Raw genomic sequence first — 21,843 nt, forward strand, 5'->3', positions numbered from 1 at the left:
GGCCTACGTCGTTTGTATTTTGTTTCAATTGTCTTGGCACCTTGGTTTAGCCGCTCTCCTTCACCTGAGCTGCCCCATAGTTTCATATATTCGCTTTTTTATTTTAGGTTTTCAAATTGAAAAGTAGCTACAATCTACTGTAGTAGTTACTTTTAGCGGTCTCCAGTAGCTACAGTTCTGCTTAGAGTCTGCTCGATTAAAGGCCTACGTCGTTATTTTTCTTTTAAATTGTCATGGTACCTAGGTTTAGCCGCTCTCCTTCACCTGAGCTGCCCCATAGTTTCATATATTCGTTTTTTTATTGTAGGTTTTCAAACTGAAAAGTAGATACAATCTATTGTAGTAGTTACTTTTAGCGGTCTCCAGTAGCTACAATTCTGCTTAGAGTCTACTCGATTAAAAGGCCTACGTCGTGTCTATTTTGTTTAAATTGTCATTGCACCTTGGTTTACCCGCTCTCCTTCACCTGAGCTGCCCCATAGTTTCATATATTCGCTTTTTATTTTAGGTTTTCAAATTGAAAAGTAGCTACAATCTATTGTAGTTGTTACTTTTAGCGGTCTCCAGTAGCTACAATTCTGCTTAGAGTCTGCTCGATTAAAGGCCTACGTCGTTTATATTTCTGTTCAATTGTCATAGTGCTTAGGTTTAGCCGCTCTCCTTCACCTGAGCTGCCCCATAGTTTCATATATTCGCTTTTTTAATGTAGGTTTGCAAACTGAAAAGTAGCTACAATCTACTGTAGTAGTTACTTTTAGCGGTCTCCAGTAGCTACAGTTCTGCTTAGAGTCTGCTCGATTAAAGGCCTACGTCGTTTATATTTCTTTTCAATTGTCATGGTACGGAGGTTTAGCCGCTCTCCTTCACCTGAGCTGCCCCATAGTTTCATATATTCGTTTTTTTATTGTAGGTTTGCAAACTGAAAAGTAGCTACAGTCTATTGTAGTAGTTACTTTTAGCGGTCTTCAGTAGCTACAATTCTGCTTAGAGTCTGCTCGATTAAAGGCCTACGTTGTTTATTTTTCTTTTCAATTGTCATGGCACTTAGGTTTAGCCGCTCTCCTTCACATGAGCTGCCCCATAGTTTCATATATTCGATTTTTTATTGTAGGTTTGCAAACTGAAAAGTAGCTACAATCTATTGTAGAAGTTACTTTTACCGTTCTTCAGTAGCTACAATTCTGCTTATACTCGATTAATGGCCTTCTTCGTTTATATTTCCTTTCAATTGTCATGGCACCTAGGTTTAGCCGCTCTCCTTCACCTGAGCTGCCCCATAGTTTTATATATTCGCTTTTTTATTGTAGGTTTGCAAATTGAAAAGTAGCTACAATGTATTATAGAAGTTACTTTTAGCGGTCTTCAGTAGCTACAATTCTGCTTAGAGTCTACTCGATTAAAGGCCTACGTTGTTTATGTTTCTTTTCAATTGTCATGGCACCTAGATTTAGCCGCTCTCCTTCACCTGAGCTTCCCCATAGTTTCATATATTCGCTTTCTTATTGTAATGTTTCTTATTGTATGTTCTTTCTTATTCGCTTTTTTATTGTAGGTTTGCAAACTGGAAAGTAGCTACAATCTATTGTAGAAGTTACTTTTAGCGTTCTTCAGTAGCTACAATTCTGCTTATGCTCGATAAAAGGCCTTCGTCGTTTATATTTCTTTTCAATTGTCATGGCACTTAGGTTTAGCCGCTCTCCTTCACCGGAGCTGCTCCATAGTTTTATATATTCGCTTTTTTATTGTAGGTTTGCAAATTGAAAAGTAGCTACAATCTATTGTAGAAGTTACTTTTAGCGTTCTTCAGTAGCTACAATTCTGCTTATGCTCGATTAAAGGCCTTCGTCGTTTATATTTCTTTTCAATTGTCATGGCACCTAGATTTATCCGCTCACCGTCACCAGAGCTTACCCAAAGTTTCATATATTCGCTTTCTTATTGTAGGCTTGCAAATTGAAAAGTAGCTACAATCTATTATAGAAGTTACTTTTAGCGTTCTTCAGTAGTTACAATTCTGCTTATGCTCTATTAAAGGCCTTCGTCGTTTATATTTCTTTTAAATTGTCATGCCACCTAGGTTTATCTAGTCTCCTTCACCTGAGCTGCCCCAAAGTTTAATATATTAGCTTATTTATTTTAGGTTTGCAAATTGAAAAGTAGATACAATCTATTGTAGAAGTTACTTTTAGCGTTCTTCAGTAGCTACAATTCTGCTTATGCTCGATTAAAGTCCTTCGTCGTGTATATTTATTTTAAATTTTAATTGCACCTAGGTTTAAAAGCTCTCCATCACCAGAGCTGCCCCTAGTTTAATATATTCGCTTTTTTATTTTAGGTTTTCAAAATGAAAAGTAGCTACAATCTATTGTAGAAGTTACTTTTAGCGGTCTTCAGTAGCTACAATTCAGCCTAGAGTCCACTCGATTAAAAGGCCTACGTCGTTTATATTTCTTTTCAATTGTCATGGCCCCTAGGTTTAGCCGCTCTCCCTTACCTGAGCTTCCCCATAGTTTCAGATATTCGCTTTTTTATTGTAGGTTTGCAAATTGAAAAGTAGCTACAATCTTTTATAGAAGTTACTTTTAGCGGTTTTCAGTAGCTACAATTCTGCTTACAGTCTACTCGATTTAAAGGCGTACGTCGTTTGTATTTCTTTTAATTTTTCGTGGCGCCGAGGTTTAGCCGCCCTTCTTACCGTGAGCTGCCCCAAAGTTTCATATATTCGCGTGTTTATTGTATGTTTTCAAGTTGAAAAGTAGCTACGATCTATTGTAGAAGTTACTTTTAGAGGTCTTCATTAGCTACAATTCTGCTTAGAGTCTACTCGACTAAAGGCCTACGTTGTTTATATTTCTTTTCAATTGTTATAGCACTTAGGTTAAGCCGCGCTCCTTCCCCTGAGCTTCCCTTAGTTTCATATATTCGCTTTTTTATTGTATGTTTTCAAGTTGAAAAGTAGCTACGATCTATTGTAGAAGCTACTATTAGCGGTCTTCAGTAGCGACAATTCTGCTTAGAATCTAGTCGATTAAAAGGCCTACGTCGTTTGTATTTATTTTAAATTTTCTTTTCACCTAGGTTTATCCGCTCTCCCTTAACAGAGCTGCCCCCAAAATTAATATATTTTCTTTTTAATTGTAGGCTTGCAAATTGAAAAGTAGCTACAATCTATTGTAGAAGTTACTTTTAGCGGTCTTCAGTAGCTACAATTCTGCTTAGAGTCTACTCGATTTAAAGGGCTACGTCGTGTGTTTTTATTTTAAATTGTAATTGCACTTAGGTTTATCCGCCCACCATCCCTTGAGCTGCCCCATAGTTTCATATATTCGCTTTTTTATTGTATCTTTTCAAGTTGAAAAGTAGCTACGATCTATTGTAGAAGTTACTATTAGCAGTCTTCAGTAGCGACGATTCTGCTTAGAATCTAGTCGATTAAAAGGCCTACGTCGTTTGTATTTCTTTTCAATTGTCATGGCACCTAGGTTTATCCGCTCTCCCATAACAGAGCTGCCCCCTAGTTTCATATATTAGCTTTTTTATTGTAGGTTTTTAAATTGAAAAGTTGCTACAATCTATTATAGAAGTTACTTTTAGCGGTCTTCAGTAGCTACAATTCAGCTTAGAGTCTACTCTATTTAAAGGGCTACGTTGTTTGTATTTTTTTTTCAGTTGTCGTGGCGCCTAGGTTTAGCCGCCCTCCTTCCCCTGAGCTGCCCCATAGTTTCATATATTCGCTCGTTTATTGTATGTTTTCAAGTTAAAAAGTAGCTTCGATCTATTGTAGAAGTTACTTTTAGCGTTCTTCAGTAGCTACAATTATGCTTATGCTCGATTAAAGGCCTTCGTCGTTTATGTTTATTGTCAATTGTCATGTCAGCTCGGTTTAGCCACTCTCCTTCGCCTGAGCTGCTCCATAGTTTCATATATTTGGTTTGTTATTTTAGGTTTACAAATTTAAAAGTATCTAAAATCTTTTGTAGAAGTTACTTTTAGCGTTCTTCAGTAGATAGAGTTATGCTTATGCTCGATTAAAGTCCTTCGTCGTGTATATTTATTTTAAATTTTAATTGCCCCTAGGTTTAAAAACTCTCCTTAGCCAGAGCTGCCCCATAGTTTAAGATATTCGGTTTTTTATTTTATGTTTTAAAACTGAAAATTAGCTAAAATCTATTGTAGAAGTTTATTTTAGCGGTCTTCAGTAGCTACAATTATGATTAGTGTAAACTCGATTTAAAGGCATTTGTTGTGGTTATTTCTTTTAAAATTTCTTGGCCACGCGATTTATCCGCTCTCCCTGAACTGCGCTTCCCCATAGGTTGATATATTCGATTTTTTAGTTTATGTTTTAAAATTTTAAATTATCTAAAATATATTATTGAAATTACTTTTAGCGGTCTATCAGTAGCTACAATTCTGCTTACAGTCTACTCGATTTCAAGGCGTCCGTCGTTTTGTTTTATTTTAATTTTCAGTGGCTCCTCGGTTTATCGCGGCGCCTTACCTTTAGCGTCCCCCAATTTTAATATATTCGAGTTGTTATTTAATTTTTTAAAGTTTAAAATTATCTAATATCTATTGTAGAATTTACTTTTAGCGGTCTTCAGTAGCTACAATTCTGCTTAGAGTCTACTCGACTAAAGGCCTACGTTGTTTATATTTCTTTTCAATTGTCATAGCACTTAGGTTAAGCCGCCCTCCTTCCCCTGAGCTTCCCCATAGTTTCATATATTCGCTTTTTTATTTTATCTTTTCAAGTTGAAAAGTAGCTACGATCTATTGTAGAAGCTACTATTAGCGGCCTTCAGTAGCGACAATTCTGCTTAGAATCTAGTCGATTAAAAGGCCTAAGTCGTGTGTATTTATTTTACAGTTTCATTTCCCCTAGGTTGATCTGCTCTACCGTACCTGAGCTGCCCCCAAATTTAATATATTTGCTTTTTTACTGTATGCTTGCAAATTGAAAAGTAGCTTCAATCTATTATAGCAGTTACTTTTAGCGGTCTTCAGTAGCTACAATTCTGCTTAGAGTCTACTCGATTTAAAGGGCTACGTCGTTTGTATTTCTTTTCAATTGTCGTGGCACGTAGGTTTATCCGCCCACCTTCCCCTGAGCTGCCCCATAGTTTCATATATTCGCTTTTTTATTGTATCTTTTAAATTTGAAAAGTAGCTACGATCTATTGTAGAAGTTACTATTAGCAGTCTTCAGTAGCGACGATTCTGCTTAGAATCTAGTCGATTAAAAGGCCTACGTCGTTTGTATTTCTTTTCAATTTTCATGACACCGAGGTTTAGCCGCTCTCCTGTACCTGAGATGCCCCATAGTTTCATATATTAGCTTTTTTATTGTATGTTTGCAAATTGAAAAGTAGCTACAATCTATTATAGAAGTTACTTTTAGCGGTCCTCAGTAGCTACAATTCTGCTTAGAGTCTACTCGATTCAAAGGGCTACGTCGTTTGTATTTTTTTTTCAGTTGTTGTGGCGCCTAGGTATAGCCACCCTCCTTCCCCTGACCTTCCCCATAGTTTCATATATTTGCTTGTTTATTTTATGTTTTCAAGTTAAAAAGTAGCTACGATCTATTGTAGAAGTTACTTTTAGCGGTCTTCAGTAGCTACAATTCTGCTTATGCTCGATAAAAGGCCTTCGTTGTTTATATTTCTTTTCAATTGTCATGGCACCTAGGTTTAGCCACTCTCCTTCGCCGGAGCTGCCCCATAGTTTTATATATTCGGTTTTTTATTGTAGGTTTGCAAATTGAAAAGTAACTACAATCTATTGTAGAAGTTACTTTTAGCGTTCTTCAGTAGCTACAATTATGCTTATGCTCGATTAAAGGCCTTCGTCGTTTATATTTCTTTTCAATTGTCATGGCACCTAGGTTTAGCCGCTCTCCTACACCTGAGCTTCCCCATAGTTTCATATATTCGCTTTCTTATTGTAGGTTTACAAATTGAAAAGTAGCTACAATCTATTGTAGAAGTTACTTTTAGCGTTCTTCAGTAGCTACAATTCTGCTTATTCTCGATTAAAGGCCTTCGTCGTTTATATTTCTTTTCAATTTTCATGGCACCTAGGTTTAAAAGCTCTCCATCACCAGAGCTGCCCCATAGTTTCATATATTCGCTTGTTTATTGTATGTTTTCAAAATGAAAAGTAGCTAAAATCTATTGTAGAAGTTACTTTTAGCGGTCTTCAGTAGCTACAATTCAGCCTAGAGTCCACTCGATTAAAAGGCCTACGTCGTGTATATTTCTTTTCAAATTTCATGGCCCCGAGGTTTATCGGCGCTCCATTAACTGAGATTCCCCAGAGTTTCATATATTCGGTTTTTTAGTGTATGTTTTCAAATTGTAAAGTATCTAAAATATATTATTGAAGTTATTTTTAGCGGTTTTCAGTAGCTACAATTCTGCTTAGAGTCTACTCGATTTAAAGGCCTATGTCGTTTTTATTTATTTTAAGTTTTAGTGGCGCCTAGGTTTAGCCGGCCACCTTCCCATTCGCTGCCCCATAGTTTCATATATTAGCTTGTTTATTGTATGTTTTCAAGTTGAAAAGTAGCTACGATCTATTGTAGAAGTTACTTTTAGAGGTCTTCAGTAGCTACAATTCTGCTTAGAGTCTACTCGACTAAAGGCCTACGTTGTTTGTATTTCTTTTCAGTTGTCATAGCACTTAGGTTAAGCCGCCCTCCTTCCCCTGAGCTGCCCCATAGTTTCATATATTCGCTTTTTTATTGTATCTTTTCAAGTTGAAAAGTAGCTACGATCTATTTTAGAAGCTACTATTAGCAGTCTTCAGTAGCGACGATTCTGCTTAGAATCTAGTCGATTAAAAGGCCTACGTCGTTTTTATTTATTTTAAAATTTAATGACCCCTAGGGTTATCCGCTCTCCCTTAACTGAGCTGCCCCAAAAATTCAGATATTAGCTTTTTTATTTTAGGCTTTCAAATTGAAAAGTAGCTACAATCTATTATAGAAGTTACTTTTAGCGGTCTTCAGTAGCTACAATTCTGCTTAGAGTCTACTCGATTTAAAGGGCTACGTCGTTTGTATTTCTTTTCAATTGTCGTGGCACTTAGGTTTATCCGCCCTCCTTCATCTGAGCTGCCCCATAGTTTCATATATTAGCTTTGTTATTGTATATTTTAAAGTTGAAAAGTAGCTACGATCTATTGTAGAAGTTACTATTAGTGGTCTTCAGTAGCGACAATTCTGCTTAGAATCTAGTCGATTAAAAGGCCTACGTTGTTTTTGTTTCTTTTCAATTGTCATGACACTTCGGTTTAGCCGCTCTCCTTCACCTGAGCTGCCCCATAGTTTTATATATTCGCTTTTTTATTGTAGGTTTGCAAATTGAAAAGTAGCTACAATCTGTTATAGAAGTTACTTTTAGCTGTCTTCAGTAGCTACAATTCTGCTTATAGTCTACTCGATTTAAAGGGCTACGTAGTTTTTATTTATTTTCAATTTTCATGTCACGTAGGTTTAGCCGCTCTCCATCACCAGAGCTGCCCCATAGTTTTATATATTCGCTTTTTTATTGTAGGTTTGCAAATTGAAAAGTAACTACAATCTATTGTAGAAGTTACTTTTAGCGTTCGTCAGTAGCTACAATTCTGCTTATGCTCGATTAAAGGCCTTCGTCGTGTATATTTATTTTAAAATGTCATGGCACCTAGGTTTAGCCTCTCACCGTCACCGGAGCTGCCCCAAAGTTTCATATATTATCTTTTTTATTGTAGGTTTGCAAATTGAAAAGTAACTACAATCTATTGTAGAAGTTACTTTTAGCGTTCTTCAGTAGCTACAATTCTGCTTATGCTCGATTAAAGGCCTTCGTCGTTTATATTTCTTTTCAATTTTCATGGCACCTAGGTTTAGCCACTCTCCTTCGCCTGAGCTGCCCCATAGTTTCATATATTCGCTTTTTTATTGTAGGTTTGCAAATTGAAAAGTAGCTACAATCTATTGTAGAAGTTACTTTTAGCGTTCTTCAGTAGCTACAGTTCTGCTTCTGCTCGATTAAAGGCCTTCGTTGTTTATATCTCTTTTCAATTGTCATGGCACCTAGGTTTAGGCTCTCCTTCACCTGAGCTGCCCTTTAGTTTCATATATTCGCTTTTTTATTGTTGGTTTGCAAACTGAAAAGTAGCTACAATCTATTGTAGAAGTTACTTTTAGCGGTCTTCAGTAGCTACAATTCTGCCTAGAGTATACTCGATTAAAAGGCCTATGTCGTTTATATTTCTTTTCAATTGTCATGGCACCAAGATTTAGCCGCTCTCCCGTACCTGAGCTTCCCCATAGTTTCATATATTCGCTTTTTTATTGTAGGTTTGCAAATTGAAAAGTAGCTACAATCTTTTATAGAAGTTACTTTTAGCGGTCTTCAGTAGCTACAATTCTGCTTACAGTCTACTCGATTTAAAGGCGTACGTCGTTTGTATTTCTTTTCAGTTGCCGTGGCGCCTAGGTTTAGCCACCCTCCCTTCCCTGAGCTGCCCCATAGTTTCATATATTCGCTCGTTTATTGTATGTTTTCAAGTTAAAAAGTAGCTTAGATCTGTTGTAGAAGTTACTTTTAGCGGTCTTCAGTAGCTACAATTCTGCCTAGAGGATACTCGATTAAAAGGCCTATGTCGTATATATTTCTTTTCAATTGTCATGACACCTAGATTTAGCCGCTCTCCCTTACCTGAGCTTCCCCATAGTTTCATATATTCGCTTTTTTATTGTAGGTTTGCAAATTGAAAAGTTAATACAATCTATTATAGAAGTTACTTTTAGCGGTCTTCAGTAGCTACAATTCAGCTTAGAGTCTACTCTATTTAAAGGGCTACGTTGTTTGTATTTTTTTTTCAGTTGTCGTGGCGCCTAGGTTTAGCCGCCCTCCTTCCCCTGAGATGCCCCATAGTTTCATATATTCGCTCGTTTATTGTATGTTTTCAAGTTAAAAAGTAGCTTAGATCTGTTGTAGAAGTTACTTTTAGCGGTCTTCAGTAGCTACAATTCTGCTTAGAAGCTAGTCGATTAAAAGGCCTACGTCGTTTGTATTTCATTTCAATTGTCATGACACCTAGGTTTAGCCGCTCTCCCTTACCTGAGCTTCCCCATAGTTTCATATATTCGCTGTTTTATTGTAGGTTTGCAAATTGAAAAGTAGCTACAATCTATTATAGAAGTTACTTTTAGCGGTCTTCAGTAGCTACAATTCTGCTTAGAGTCTACTCGATTTAAAGGGCTACGTCGTTTGTATTTCTTTTCAGTTGTCGTGGCGCCTAGGTATAGCCACCCTCCTTCCCCTGAGCTTCCCCATAGTTTCATATATTTGCTTGTTTATTTTATGTTTTCAAGTTAAAAAGTAGCTACGATCTATTGTAGAAGTTACTTTTAGCGGTCTTCAGTAGCTACAATTCTGCTTAGATTTTACTCGATTAAAGGCCTACGTTGTTTATGTTTCTTTTCAATTGTCATGGCACTTAGGTTTAGCCGCTCTCCTTCACCTGAGCTGCCCCATAGTTTCATATATTCGCTTTTTTATTGTAGGTTTTCAAATTGAAAAGTAGCTACAATCTATTGTCGAAGTTACTTTTAGTGGTCTTCAGCAGCTACAATTCTGCTTAGAGTCTACTCGATTGAAGGCTTACGTCGTTTATATTTCTTTTCAATTGTCATGCCATCTAGGTTTAGCCGCTCTCCTTCACCTGAGCTGCCCCATAGTTTCATATATTTGCTTTTTTATTGTAGGTTTTCAAATTAAAAAGTAGCCACAATCTATTGTAGAAGTTACTTTTAGCGGTCCTCAGTAGCTACAATTCTGCTTAGAGTCTACTCGATTTAAAGGGCTACGTCGTTTGTATTTCTTTTCAGTTGTCGTGGCGCCTAGGTTTAGCCACCCTCCTTCCCCTGAGCTTCCCCATAGTTTCATATATTTGCTTGTTTATTGTATTTTTTCAAGTTGAAAAGTAGCTACAATCTATTGTAGAAGGTACTTTTAGCGGTTTTCAGTTGCTACAGTTCTGCTTAGAGTCTACTCGCTTAAAGGTCTATGTCGTTTATATTTATTTTCAGTTGTAGTGGCACCTAGATTTAGCCGCTCTCCTTCCTGTGAGCTGCCCTTAGTTTCATATACTCGTTTGTTTATTGTAGGTTTTCAAATTGAAAAGTAGCTACAATCTATTGTAGAAGTTACTTTTAGTGGTCTTCAAGTACGTATGTATTCTTAGATCTTTATCAATTGAATGTTTTCCATATGAAATGTGTATATTCCTTCGAAATTTACAGTAAAGAACAACCCTAGTAGTTTAAATTTTTAGGTTTAATTTATAAATTGCTAGAGAAAAATTTATGTTTGTTTGTCCTGTTTTTTTTTACATTTTTATCTTGTTATGTTTTTTTTATCCTGCTATTTCTGTCTGAAACCTCGCTTACATATGTCACACTTGAATGGCTTTTCACCGGTGTGGATTCTTACGTGGGTAGTTAGCTGGCTATTCTAACTAAAACCTTGCTGACATATTTCGCACTTCCACGGCCATTCACCGGTTTGGATTCTTTTATAGGAAGTGAGGCGGCTACTTTGTCTGAAACCTCGCTTACGTATGTCACACTTGAATTGCTTTTCACCGGTGTGGATTCTTACATGGGTAGTTAGCTGGCTATTCTAACTAAAACCTTGCTCACATATGTCGCACTTCCACGGCCATTCACCGGTTTGGATTCTTTTATAGGTAGTGAGGCGGCTACTTTTTCTGAAACCTCGCTTACATATGTCACACTTGAATGGCTTTTCACCGGTGTGGATTCTTTTTTGTGCAGTGAGGTGGGAATTCTGACTAAAACCTTGATTACAAATGTCACACTTCCATGGCTTTTCACCGGTGTGGATTCTTACGTGGGTAGTGAGCTTGCTATTCTGACTAAAACCTTGCTTACATAAGTCACTCTTCCACGGCCATTCACCGGTGTGGATTCTTTTATAGGTAGGGAGGCGGCTACTTTGTCTGAAACCTCGCTTACTTATGTCACACTTGAATGGCTTTTCACCGGTGTGGATTCTTTTGTGTGCAGTGAGGTGGGAATTCTGACTAAAACCTCGATTACATATGTCACTCTTCCACGGCCATTCACCGGTGTAGATTCTTTTATGGGTAGTGAGGCGGCTACTCTGTCTGAAACCTCGCTTACATATGTCACACTTAAATGACTTTTCGCCGATGTGGAAGCTTCTGTGTACAGTGAGTGCGGAATTTTGAATAAAACCTTTATTACATTTATCACTCTTCCATGGCTTTTCACTGGTGTGGATTCTTCTGTGTGGAATGAGGTTGCAGTTATATCTAAAACTTCGCTTACATATGTCACTCTTGAATGGCTTTTCACCGGTGTGGATTCTTTTTTGTACAGTGAGCTGGGAATTCTGACAAAAACCTCGATTACATACGTCACACTTCCATGGCTTTTCCTCACTTGGGATTCTCCTTTGTGCAGATTCTCCTGTCTCCTCTGTGCATATATCCCAGGTACGAAAATTTTCATCAGTCTGAACTCTAAGCTACTTAACAAGATTCTTGTTACATCTAATTTTTTTTCCTACCTTCTGCCTCTTGACTCTCTGTTGAGTTGCTTGTACCTGTCTCATTGGGTACTTTATCTTTGTTAGAATCAACACAAGTCGGATTATTCGTCCTTATCCTTCGACGTCTGCGCCTTTTCGCTGTTTCTGTGTTTTCGCCATCTTTTACTGCAGACTGGCCTACATCGCTACGTTGTTTATCAATATTCTCAAAATACTGTATTGTATTTACTGATATTCCTTCGTGAAGAGTGTTTAATTCCTGTTCAATGACATTTTTTTGCTCCTGACGCGTCTACTGTTTCTTTACAAAGATCAGTGGCATCGCCTTTGACCTCCTTCAAGATATGAATTCCTTTAAATAACATATTTAAACACTTTATGAGAGAAGAGTTGAGTCTTTTAAATTGTAATATTTAGTGACGGACAAATGATACAGAATTTTAAATGTATTTTTTAGTATTATTCTGCTAATCAATACTTTGGACACCAAGATCTGTACACCAAAAGAAGCAAATTGTTTTGCTCAAAAAACAAACAAACCATATAATAAATTACATAACTTTACATTACATACATTACATAAGTTGGGCTCAAAACCCCTATCCCTTCGCAAGGCCAAAACATAATTTGCACTTTACTGAAAAAAAATACAAATGAATGTGCATTGTCAGTTTAATATACGTATACTGATATTTAGTAATCAAAATGTTAATATTATTTGATTTATTAAAGTTATAAAAGTAAAAACATTTACATTTTTTCAGTAAAGGGCAAATTTTGTTCTGGCCTTGGGAAGGCATAGGGGTTTTGAGCCCAACTCATGTTATTTTTTGCTCGTTTTGAGTTTGACTCGGTTATTTATTGCAATTTCAGTTCGTTTTGGGTTTCATTTATTTATTGATGCTGATTTCTGGTAGTTTCACGCTTGGTAGATTATTTGATTTTATTTTTGCTCATTTTTTGTTTAATGGAGTTCTTTACTTTTCTTTGAAAAACTTATTTTGTGGAAAAAGTTTTTTTTAATTAATCATCTGGACATGACGACGAATTACCTTCTAGGGAAGAGTCAATCCTGCAAATTTTGGACTTACTTATGGGCTCAATCCCCATTGATTTTAGACAAGCTCAGCCTAGATAGGACTTGTAATCTGGATCAGAAGGTGCTGGAAAAATAGCTGCTGCAGTGGTTTTCCCCAGCAGCAGAGAAATAAGATAATAACTAGTACTGTTTTTTAGATATTTCGATTGCTCGGCTCTGATGCTCGGTTACTCTTTCTTTTCTTTCCTTAACGTGTGACCATATCCTTTCAATGTAAATGTTCCACTCTTAAATCACTTATCGAGTTCATTAAATTGAAAAAAAACTTATTTTATTAGTTTAAGGTATTTTCCTAGTCTGAATTAAAAAATTAAAATTATTGCTCAGACACCTTAAATATTTTTGCAGTTTGCAAAATAACTTTAGTGATTCTGAACTGAAAATTAAAATTAAATAAAGTTTATCTTGATCTTTTTTCTACGGAAATATAGAGCAACGTTATAAAAACTCTCAATTTAAGAATTGAGCAAAAAAAATTTCGGCTCCAGGAGACAATTATAACTTTTAAGTGAGAGATTAAAATAAAATTATTCTATTTGAAATTTTCAGGAATTATCCTAGTTTTAATTGGCAAATCAGATTTTTTTTTTAAACCCTAAAACAGTTACGGCATTTTACATAACTATAGCTACATGCTTTTAAGTTGTTAAAAATTTTATTTAGATTTTCGTATGCAAGATGGTGTTAATAACATTTGTTACTCAAGTGCTATGCAAAATACATTTTTTTTTGTAAAAAAAAACTGATTGTATTTTATTTTTTTTATTACAAAAGGCGCTAGATGTTTCAGTGTAACATAGTAATGTTCCAGTGCCCCGCTAGTTGCAGAAGAAAAAACGGAAAAAAGATTCCTTCGATGCAGAATATCGTGTTTGTAACCACTTTTCTTATTTTTCAAGCCAATGGATTTCCAATGTTGGTCGAGCCAAAGGACAGTAAGTTACTAATATAAGAGTTTTGGACAAGGCGGTTCTAATAGTGCACTTCTTGTTTTGATGTGAGTTATGGAGCTATTTTTAGGAGTTCTGGCGATTTGTAGTTTTTACTATGGGACGTGATCGTCGCTTACTAGGTTGCTAACTACCAGTTGTATCGGTTTTTTACCGGCTACAGGGAAAAGCCTATGGCTTTTTCTTATTTGTAAAATAAGAGACGAACGTCAGAGAATCAGGTAGCTAAGTAACTCCAGTATATTCAGTGGTTTGTTTTTTACTTGGTTTCAGATATCTCGATACTGATGAAACTTACAAACTCTCAGTTCATAATTAAATGTGCTGATTCTTTATATTAATATTTCAGCTATGTCTGCACTCATGATACAGATGAAACATACCATACACATTTATAATGTACTATATCGTTCCTTTATGTAAATCTAAATCCGATGAAACTTACATAGTCCCCATTTAAAATGAACAATACCGATCCTTTATGTAAAGGAAAATTTCCTTTCAAATTCTCATACCTGAGTCTACTTACGTCATAAACTCGAAGAAGCTGGCTATCCTTCCTAAATCGGTCATTATGTCTTCTCTTTTGCTAATATTTTTCTGTTTTTGTTTCATCCTGGCTATTTTCGCTTGCGTTTATCTTCCTGAAAATCCTCAAATCCGATTTTTACTCTCAGACAAAATAAATTCAAGTACTACATTACTCGAATATAATTTACATTAGCCATTCATTATACTTCTTTCATCAAAAGTATGTTAACAACTTCTTAGATAAATCAGTTTATCAATTACCTTGTGGCAGCGTAGTGGATGACTCTAGTGACTCTTGATCAAAGGAACTCTGGTTCAATCCTGCCTGTTGCAAGGAAATTGTTTGCAAAGTAGTGCCTTAATAATTTTTTCCCATATTTAGACTAGAAGCCTTCGATTTTAAATAATCATGGTTGTTTATTTCATAACCTTTCTCTTTACATTTAAGGCCTGAGCATTGATCCAGCTCGGTCCGCCTCACTAAAACAAAAGATTAGACTAAACTTTCTCTTTGTTGGATTTTTGACTCAGTTTTGAGATAGTAACAAGAAGAATACAGAATCACCTGTGTTTTCCAAATATTCTTTATATTTCATACAATACCCGAAAAGATAGTTAAAAGGCAAAACTAAGCCAAAATGCCTGAAATGTGACGTAATGATGACAAGTTTATAAGAGCAAAAAATTGAGCAACATGCGTGACGTCATACTGTCTGTTGTCATGACTGTCCATCAATTATTAAGGATAAATTTTTGGGTCGTCCTATAAATATATATTTTACTCTGAGATTAATAATCGAGAAATGCTACTTGAGTCCTCTGACCCCTTAGCTTATTAGATTATGAGCAAGCGTTTAATTTAGTGGATAGAAGATCTTCAGTGCATTGTCATTATAGTCAACTTCATTAAGTCCGACATTGTTTGTATTTCATTTCAGTTTCCCCTTCCCCAAGTTACTCCATAATTTTCGTCATATTTTCATTTAATTCGTCTGTTTATCATACTCTTCCAGATCGAAAAGTAGGGATAACCTGTTTCAGTAGCCACTTTTAGCACTCTTTAGTAGCTACAACCTTACTTCGGTTCGACTTGATTAATGGCTTATTTTGTTATATTCTATTTTAGTTGCAACAGCTATTGACGACGGTGACCTTTTACAATACAATAGAAGGATTGCGGATTGGCAAGCCTCCAAGGAACATGACATCAAAGGTTACGAAGAATTTGAAGGTGGTTTTAAAATACCCTACAAAATATGGAAGCAACTCTTTACGTAAGACACGTTTTGTTACCGCTGTTAATAACAAGTTTTATTGCTCTTTTTAGAATGGACTTATAACTCCCGTTCTAGAGAGTATTAAATAAAAAACAAGTTTTTTAATGACACTTTTTATTGCCGCTGTACTCAAAGAGTATGGGTAACTTGTGAGTGAAATCTGGCGCTAGCGTCAACAAAAACTACCAACGCCATCTAATGTCTGGCAACACATGACAATTTTTCAAGCTTTGTAATAGTTTTTTTTTCAGGAGATCAGACGTTTATTACTACCCTTTATTACTACAGGATTTACTACTCTTTCTAAAATGGATTTATAACTCTCGTTCTAAAGAGTACAGCTAACTTACAAGAGTGGGAGCTGGCACAAGTATGGACAAAAAAAACTCAGAGCCAAAAAGTACTTTGCGACCTTTGACATTTTTCTTTTTGTGTAATAATAAGAATATTGGATGTATTTTTTTAGTTGGGAAAATTAGTGTAGTAATAAGTTTCTAATCTCAGTTCCTGACAGAAAAACGATTAGAAAGCTTGAAAAATGCCAAGTGTCGCCAATTGCTAGATGGTGTTGATTTTTCTTTTTTTTTGTCAATACTTGCGCCAGTTCCCATTCTTGTAAGTTACTTGTACTCTTTGATCCTGTCAATAACATTATGTTTCGTAAAGAACAGGATTGGACGTGTTATAATTCCAATGCCTGATTCTGAGAGTAAAAAAGCTGTGTTTAGATATGAAACGTCAATCACTGGAGATTCCGCTTTTTTTTCATAATGACCTCAAAAAATAATTTAAAAGGAAACAACTACAATAATTCAATTACTGAGGAAGCTGCTTATCAAAATGTATTTATTTGTGATCCAAAATTATCCTTGAAAATTCAGCTTCTAAAGTTTTTAAAAATTCCGACTTGAAAATTTTGAGCCTGTTTTCCTTTTTTAAAAGTCTTTGTTTTTCATTTTAAAAAAATAAAGTTTTGAAAGGTAAAATATGACCTACAAAGTTTGAGCTTTTCATCTCATTTTTGCCTCACGATTCTCTAGGAAAAAAAAAATCAAGAGTGTCAAATATTCAAATATTGTTTTTAAGACACTGAAATTACTTTTTACTTCCAGAAAATTAGAATTAGGGAAATAGCAAAGGAAGTTATTAATTTTATTTTTAATTTTTAATATTTAATTAATTAATAATTAATTTTATTTTAGGCAATTAATTAATTTAATTGCCTAAATTAATTTAATTGCCTAAATTAAATTAATTTAATTGCATAATTAATTTTAGGCAATTAAGATTCAACTTTTGCCCCCAGTGATGCATTAATGAAGAACCTATAAAGAGAAAATTAGTAAAATACGCAAGAAAAATATTGTGAAATAACAAAGTTTACTTCCCTGAAATTCAACTTGTTTCCTTGTTGAATTACAAGTAATTAATTTTTTACTATTTCAAAACAATTTTTATTATCAAAAGTTGCTTTTATTTGAAACAACTTACTAGAGCAATCGTGCCTCTGAAAAGAACTATTATTACTAACAACTCGCAGAAGTACCGAGAAGTACCAAGCCGCCTCAAGCCGAAACAGCTACGCACACTCCTCAATCCCAATATATACAAAGCCTCCCTCTTTACACCCTCCCAGGAAGTTCCCATTTCCTCAGTACCGAGCACAACCCCAAGCCTAGAAGGAAAAGAAAATTAAGGGAAATTTCCTTGATTAATGGAAATAATTAAGAAAATTAAGAGAAATACGCAAAATGTCTGTATACTTCCCAACAACAAATGTTATACACAAACAATAAACAAATTTCATAAGTTACAAATCTTTTCCCGGGGGCTGTGGGGAAGGGTCATGTTATCCGCAAGGGCAAGTTATTTGACTTTTCAACGATGTTGAACAAAATGGATATCTTAAAGTTTTGGTCGGGCGATTTTGGGGAAAACAGGTTATGGGTTCAAAAAATATTCTACAAAACGTTTTCTTGGTCCCTTAGACAGGACACTAGAATTTTTAGTTTCTGTTCAAATGAGTCCTCATCCGATATTCTAGGACCACTGGTTCTAAACTATCACCCATGGGAAAAAAAACAAATAAACGTGCATCTGTGATCTTTCTTCCGGGAAAAAAAATATATAATTCCACATTTTTGCAGATGGGAGCTTGAAACCTTCAAAGCAATGTTCTCTGATACACTGAATCTGATGGTGTGATTTTCAATTGAGATTAATTGAGTTTTCGGGGGTGTTTTTCTCCTTTTTAAAAAAAAAGGAGAAAACACCCCCTTTGTTTTTTTCTTCCTTTTTTTTGATGGCTAACAGTAAACTTAATTCATCTTAAACAATTAGAATCAGCATAATAAGCCGATTCTTTTGATGTTTCTATTCATAGGAAAATTCCATTTTTCAACTTTTGGTTACTATTGAGCCAATTCAATCCTTACTTACAGTTCATTATTACGAATAGTTTGACAATTACCAACCTTAGATCCAACGTTTTCCTTCTCTTTGGAAAAACAACCTAAAGCAAGAAAAAGGAAATTAGAGAAATACTTCAGAAAATCGTTTTCGCAAAGTTGCTTTACGTTTAAGTAAAAAGTTACTTTTTGAAACTCAATGACGTTTTTAGTTTTTGTTTTGATGTTCCGTCTCTTTTCTTTTAAAACCACTTTTAGTGAGAAACTAATATACTTTTTACATTGTGTTGCAATATGTACTTGCAATGACGTCATTTTCCTTGGGTTATGCTACTGCTACTTCTAACAGCTCACCGCATTACCAAGCCGCCTGTGGCTAACACAGATGTGTTCAAATCCTCTCTTTGATTCACCCTCCCAAGAAGTTCCAGTTTCCTTTTAATCCTTTCTTACGACCTTTTCCTACTCCATTCAGGGACAACCATTTGGCCCTAGATGGAAACCCAAAAAGGACGACCGTTGGTAATCTGTTATCCTTCATTTGCGTAATATGTTCTAGCCGTCTCAATCTTTCTTTTATTATAGCCATTGAAACTGGAAGAGAACCACATTTTTCGCACAGCTTGAAGTTTGAACGGTTAGTCAGACGGTTGGCCAAAATAATCTGTACGCAATTCCTATGGAAAACATCTAACAACTCCTCCTCCGTCTTTCGGAGCGTATGCGTTTCAGAACCATACTGACCATTGTCATCACTGTGGGTTCCAGTATTCTAATCTTGGTTCGCGCACTTGTCTTCCAATTCTTCTGAACTTTTTTCAGCTGTAAAAAAACACACTGGCCATTGGATATGCTACTTTTAACATCTTCACCATATTCATTATCTTTACCATTTTGTTTGTGTAATGACGTTATAACGATGACACTTGTGACTCGGCTTTTTAACATTACTTTCTGAAATATCCAAGAAAGCTATTTTTAAGTAGCAAAATTTACTTACTTGTTATTCAACCTTTTCCTTCAATGGTGCCGCGAAAAAGAACCTTGAAAAAAAAATCGCTCAAATATTCAAAAAAAGTTTTTTTTAAAAAAACAGTCCCTTATATGAAATCGAATTTTTCTTCCCTCCTAAACCCTTCGCATTCAACCTTTTCCTTCAATGATGCTAGAAAAAGAACATTGAAAATAAATCGCTCAAATATTCCAAAAAATTTTTTTTTTTTTTTTTTTTTTCAGTCACTTATATGAAATCGAATTTTTCTTCCCTCGTAAATCTTTTCGTAAACCCTTCGTATTCAACCTTTTTCTTCAATGATGCCGCGAAAAAGAACCTTGAAAAAAAAATCGCTCGAATATACAAAAAAAGTTTTTTTAATTAAAAAACATTCACTTGTATGGAATCGAATTTTTCTTCCCTCGTAAAAAATTGAATTTCTCCATTCTCAGATAGTTTACTATCTCTATATTTGTCGTGCGTCTAAAAAGATCTTGTTATTGCTTTTGGGTTTCAATCATATTCCTCGTAAACGAGTCTAAAAAAAACAACAAATTTATGAAATATCCATCAAAGCCTCCAATTGTATCCAGACAGAAAAACATAGAAAAAGATTCAAAAACTCGGAAAAGATAAGGAATTTAGAGACTATTTTTAAATAGCAAAAGTAACCCATCTGTGATACAGCTTTTTCTCCCGTGTTGTTTTGAAAAAGAAGCTAGAAAAATAAGTTTAGAGAAATATTTGAAAACGTCTTTTGTAAGTAGTTGTTATGGTGATTTACAACTTTTCTTGTCTATCGAATCTTTAGATGTCTTATATAAAGGTGACAGCAAACGAGGAAGACCCTCAGGAAGAGGTGAATATCTCAAAAACAACGTCACGTAGTGAAAGTTCTGGAAAAGTTATGGAACGAAAGGCTGTGACACGATGTTTAGAGGGCGAGACAATTTCACCACCAAGGATACAGCATTCCATATCCGAAGGTAAATATGAACCGAATCTCCAAATGCTTGGAGATTCTCCAAAAAAGCTATCGATCATTCCCGCTCAAGCTAGTATAGATCGTTCTACTGCAGCATCTGACATTTTATTGAAAGAAAAGGGACTTTTTGACGCAAAGCGGAGGATATGGGTACAGTTGTCTGGTCATCCTGGAGTCCTTACACCAGCTGGTGCTGGAACCGTATGGAAGCGTTTGCACGATAATAATGAGTCAGAAATGTACGAAAAGCTAATGAAAGATTCTGCGGTTGGAATCGTGCCAAAGTTTTACAGAAAATTGGAATTTGAAGGGGAAGTTTTTATTGAAATCCGTAATCTTTTGTACGATTTCTGTGATCCATATGTTTTAGATATCAAAATGGGAACCCGAACTTTTCTAGAAAGTGAGGCCTCAAATGAGGTCACCCGGAAAGATCTGTACGTGAAAATGAAAGCCTTAGATCCATCGGCACCAACTCAAGAGGAAGAAAAGGAGGAAGCAGTCACCAAGATGAGGTATATGACCTTTCGGGAGGAATTGAGTTCCTCTCGTGAGTTTGGTTTTCGAGTTGAGGCAATGAAAACTCGAGGACAACCTGTAAGCAATTTGAAGAAGGTTCGTACAAAAACAGAACTTATTCAGACTTTTGATTATTTTTTCAAGGGAAACCCTAAAATGCGAAGAAAAATGTTAAAGAGAATTTTGAATGTAAGGCGACAGTTTGAGAACTCTAGTTTTTTTATGAGTCACGAAGTAGTGGGAAGCAGTATATTGATGATTTATGATGAATACAAGGCTGGTGCGTGGGTTATTGATTTTGAAAAGACTAGAAAGCTACCGGATGGTATCAAAATAAATCATAGGAATCAATGGAAACCAAGAAATCGAGAGGAAGGGTACCTTTTTGGCTTAGATAATTTGATAGATATTCTAACAAGTGCGTGTCAAGAAAATGATGGTCATTCTACAGCAACTTAGGAAAGCTTAGCAAGGTGTGTTGTACTTTTGAAGCTGTGTCAAGGAGGCTAATGTTGAAATACTCCTCGTTGTATGATCAACCTTATTCTGCTTTCTAAACAGATACTTTAGTCGGCCAAGGGGTCTTTTTAGAGGATTTGGTCATTCACGTTAATCACAATTGGAGTAAAAATAAAATAAGAGAAGTTGGCGCAGGTAAGAACCTGACCTAAAAGAATGTAAGGATCTTCTATAGTTTTCGTGAATTTCATGAGTTGTCATAATAGAAAAAAAAACATTCACAATAGAAACTAAACGTACCATTTAAACCTTAGCACTAGCAGACTTAGCGCATAGTTATTAATAGCCTTAATACTAGTAGAAGCATCATAATAGTATTAACAGAAATATCATTAGACGTATTAGTAGTAGTAAGCAAGAAGTGCCTTTTGGTTAGTTCAGTATCCCCCTTAACATAGCCTGTAGGTTTCAACTGAATATTCTAAGCCATTCCTGAGATATTTCTGATACGCCCTTTTAAGAACTTCTTAAAAACAATAATTTCGGGACAAACCGATTTTGTCCCAACCGATTTTGGGCAATGCCCCTCCTCGACATTTCTAAAATTCTTGTGCCCTCCTTGTTACATTTAAATTCTGTTATTCAAAATTTTACATGTACTCACCTGAACGAAGCTTAAGAGATCAATAACTTTTTAATATCCTTTTAGTATCCTTTTTCAGGTCGTCTTCTTGGCATGTTTTATACTAGTGGAAAATATCGTATGGACACAATACCTTTTATACAATACATTCGGTCATTACCATGCTGTTATGTATTTGTTTTGCTCTTTAAGTGTATATGAATATGACGTCATTCACATGAAAAGTGTTTTTTTTTTCCAAAATTAAGCTCTAAAGTACTCAGTTGACGGGTGTACGTCCTGCCCATGACGTCAACAGCTTGGAACTGAAGCCCTAAGTCCCTTGGCCAAGGGGGGCTAATTTACAAAACATCTTTAGTTTTGTTTAGTTTACTCCATAAATTGGAGAGA

The 21,843-nt window shown here is 35.5% G+C and overlaps 1 protein-coding gene and 1 pseudogene across 3 annotated transcripts in view; both read left to right on the forward strand.

Moving 5' to 3' along the window:
* The window catches only part of LOC148942326 (DNA excision repair protein ERCC-6-like), a 161,531-nt gene that overhangs the window by 43,974 nt on the left and 95,714 nt on the right, over positions 1-21,843 (forward strand). For all 3 annotated transcript variants that reach the window (XM_089103766.1, XM_089103765.1, XM_089103764.1), the window contains exon 6: positions 15,295-15,442. In XM_089103766.1, the coding sequence (XP_088959892.1) occupies positions 15,295-15,442 (148 nt within the window). The remainder of the gene's footprint in view (positions 1-15,294; positions 15,443-21,843) is intronic.
* LOC148942327 (inositol-trisphosphate 3-kinase homolog pseudogene) lies at positions 19,659-20,810 on the forward strand (annotated as a pseudogene).

Source organism: Artemia sp. Qi Xiang Cuo, chromosome 17 (genome assembly GCF_049724085.1).
Source record: "Artemia sp. Qi Xiang Cuo chromosome 17, ASM4972408v1, whole genome shotgun sequence".
Classification (NCBI taxonomy): domain Eukaryota; kingdom Metazoa; phylum Arthropoda; class Branchiopoda; order Anostraca; family Artemiidae; genus Artemia; species Artemia sp. Qi Xiang Cuo.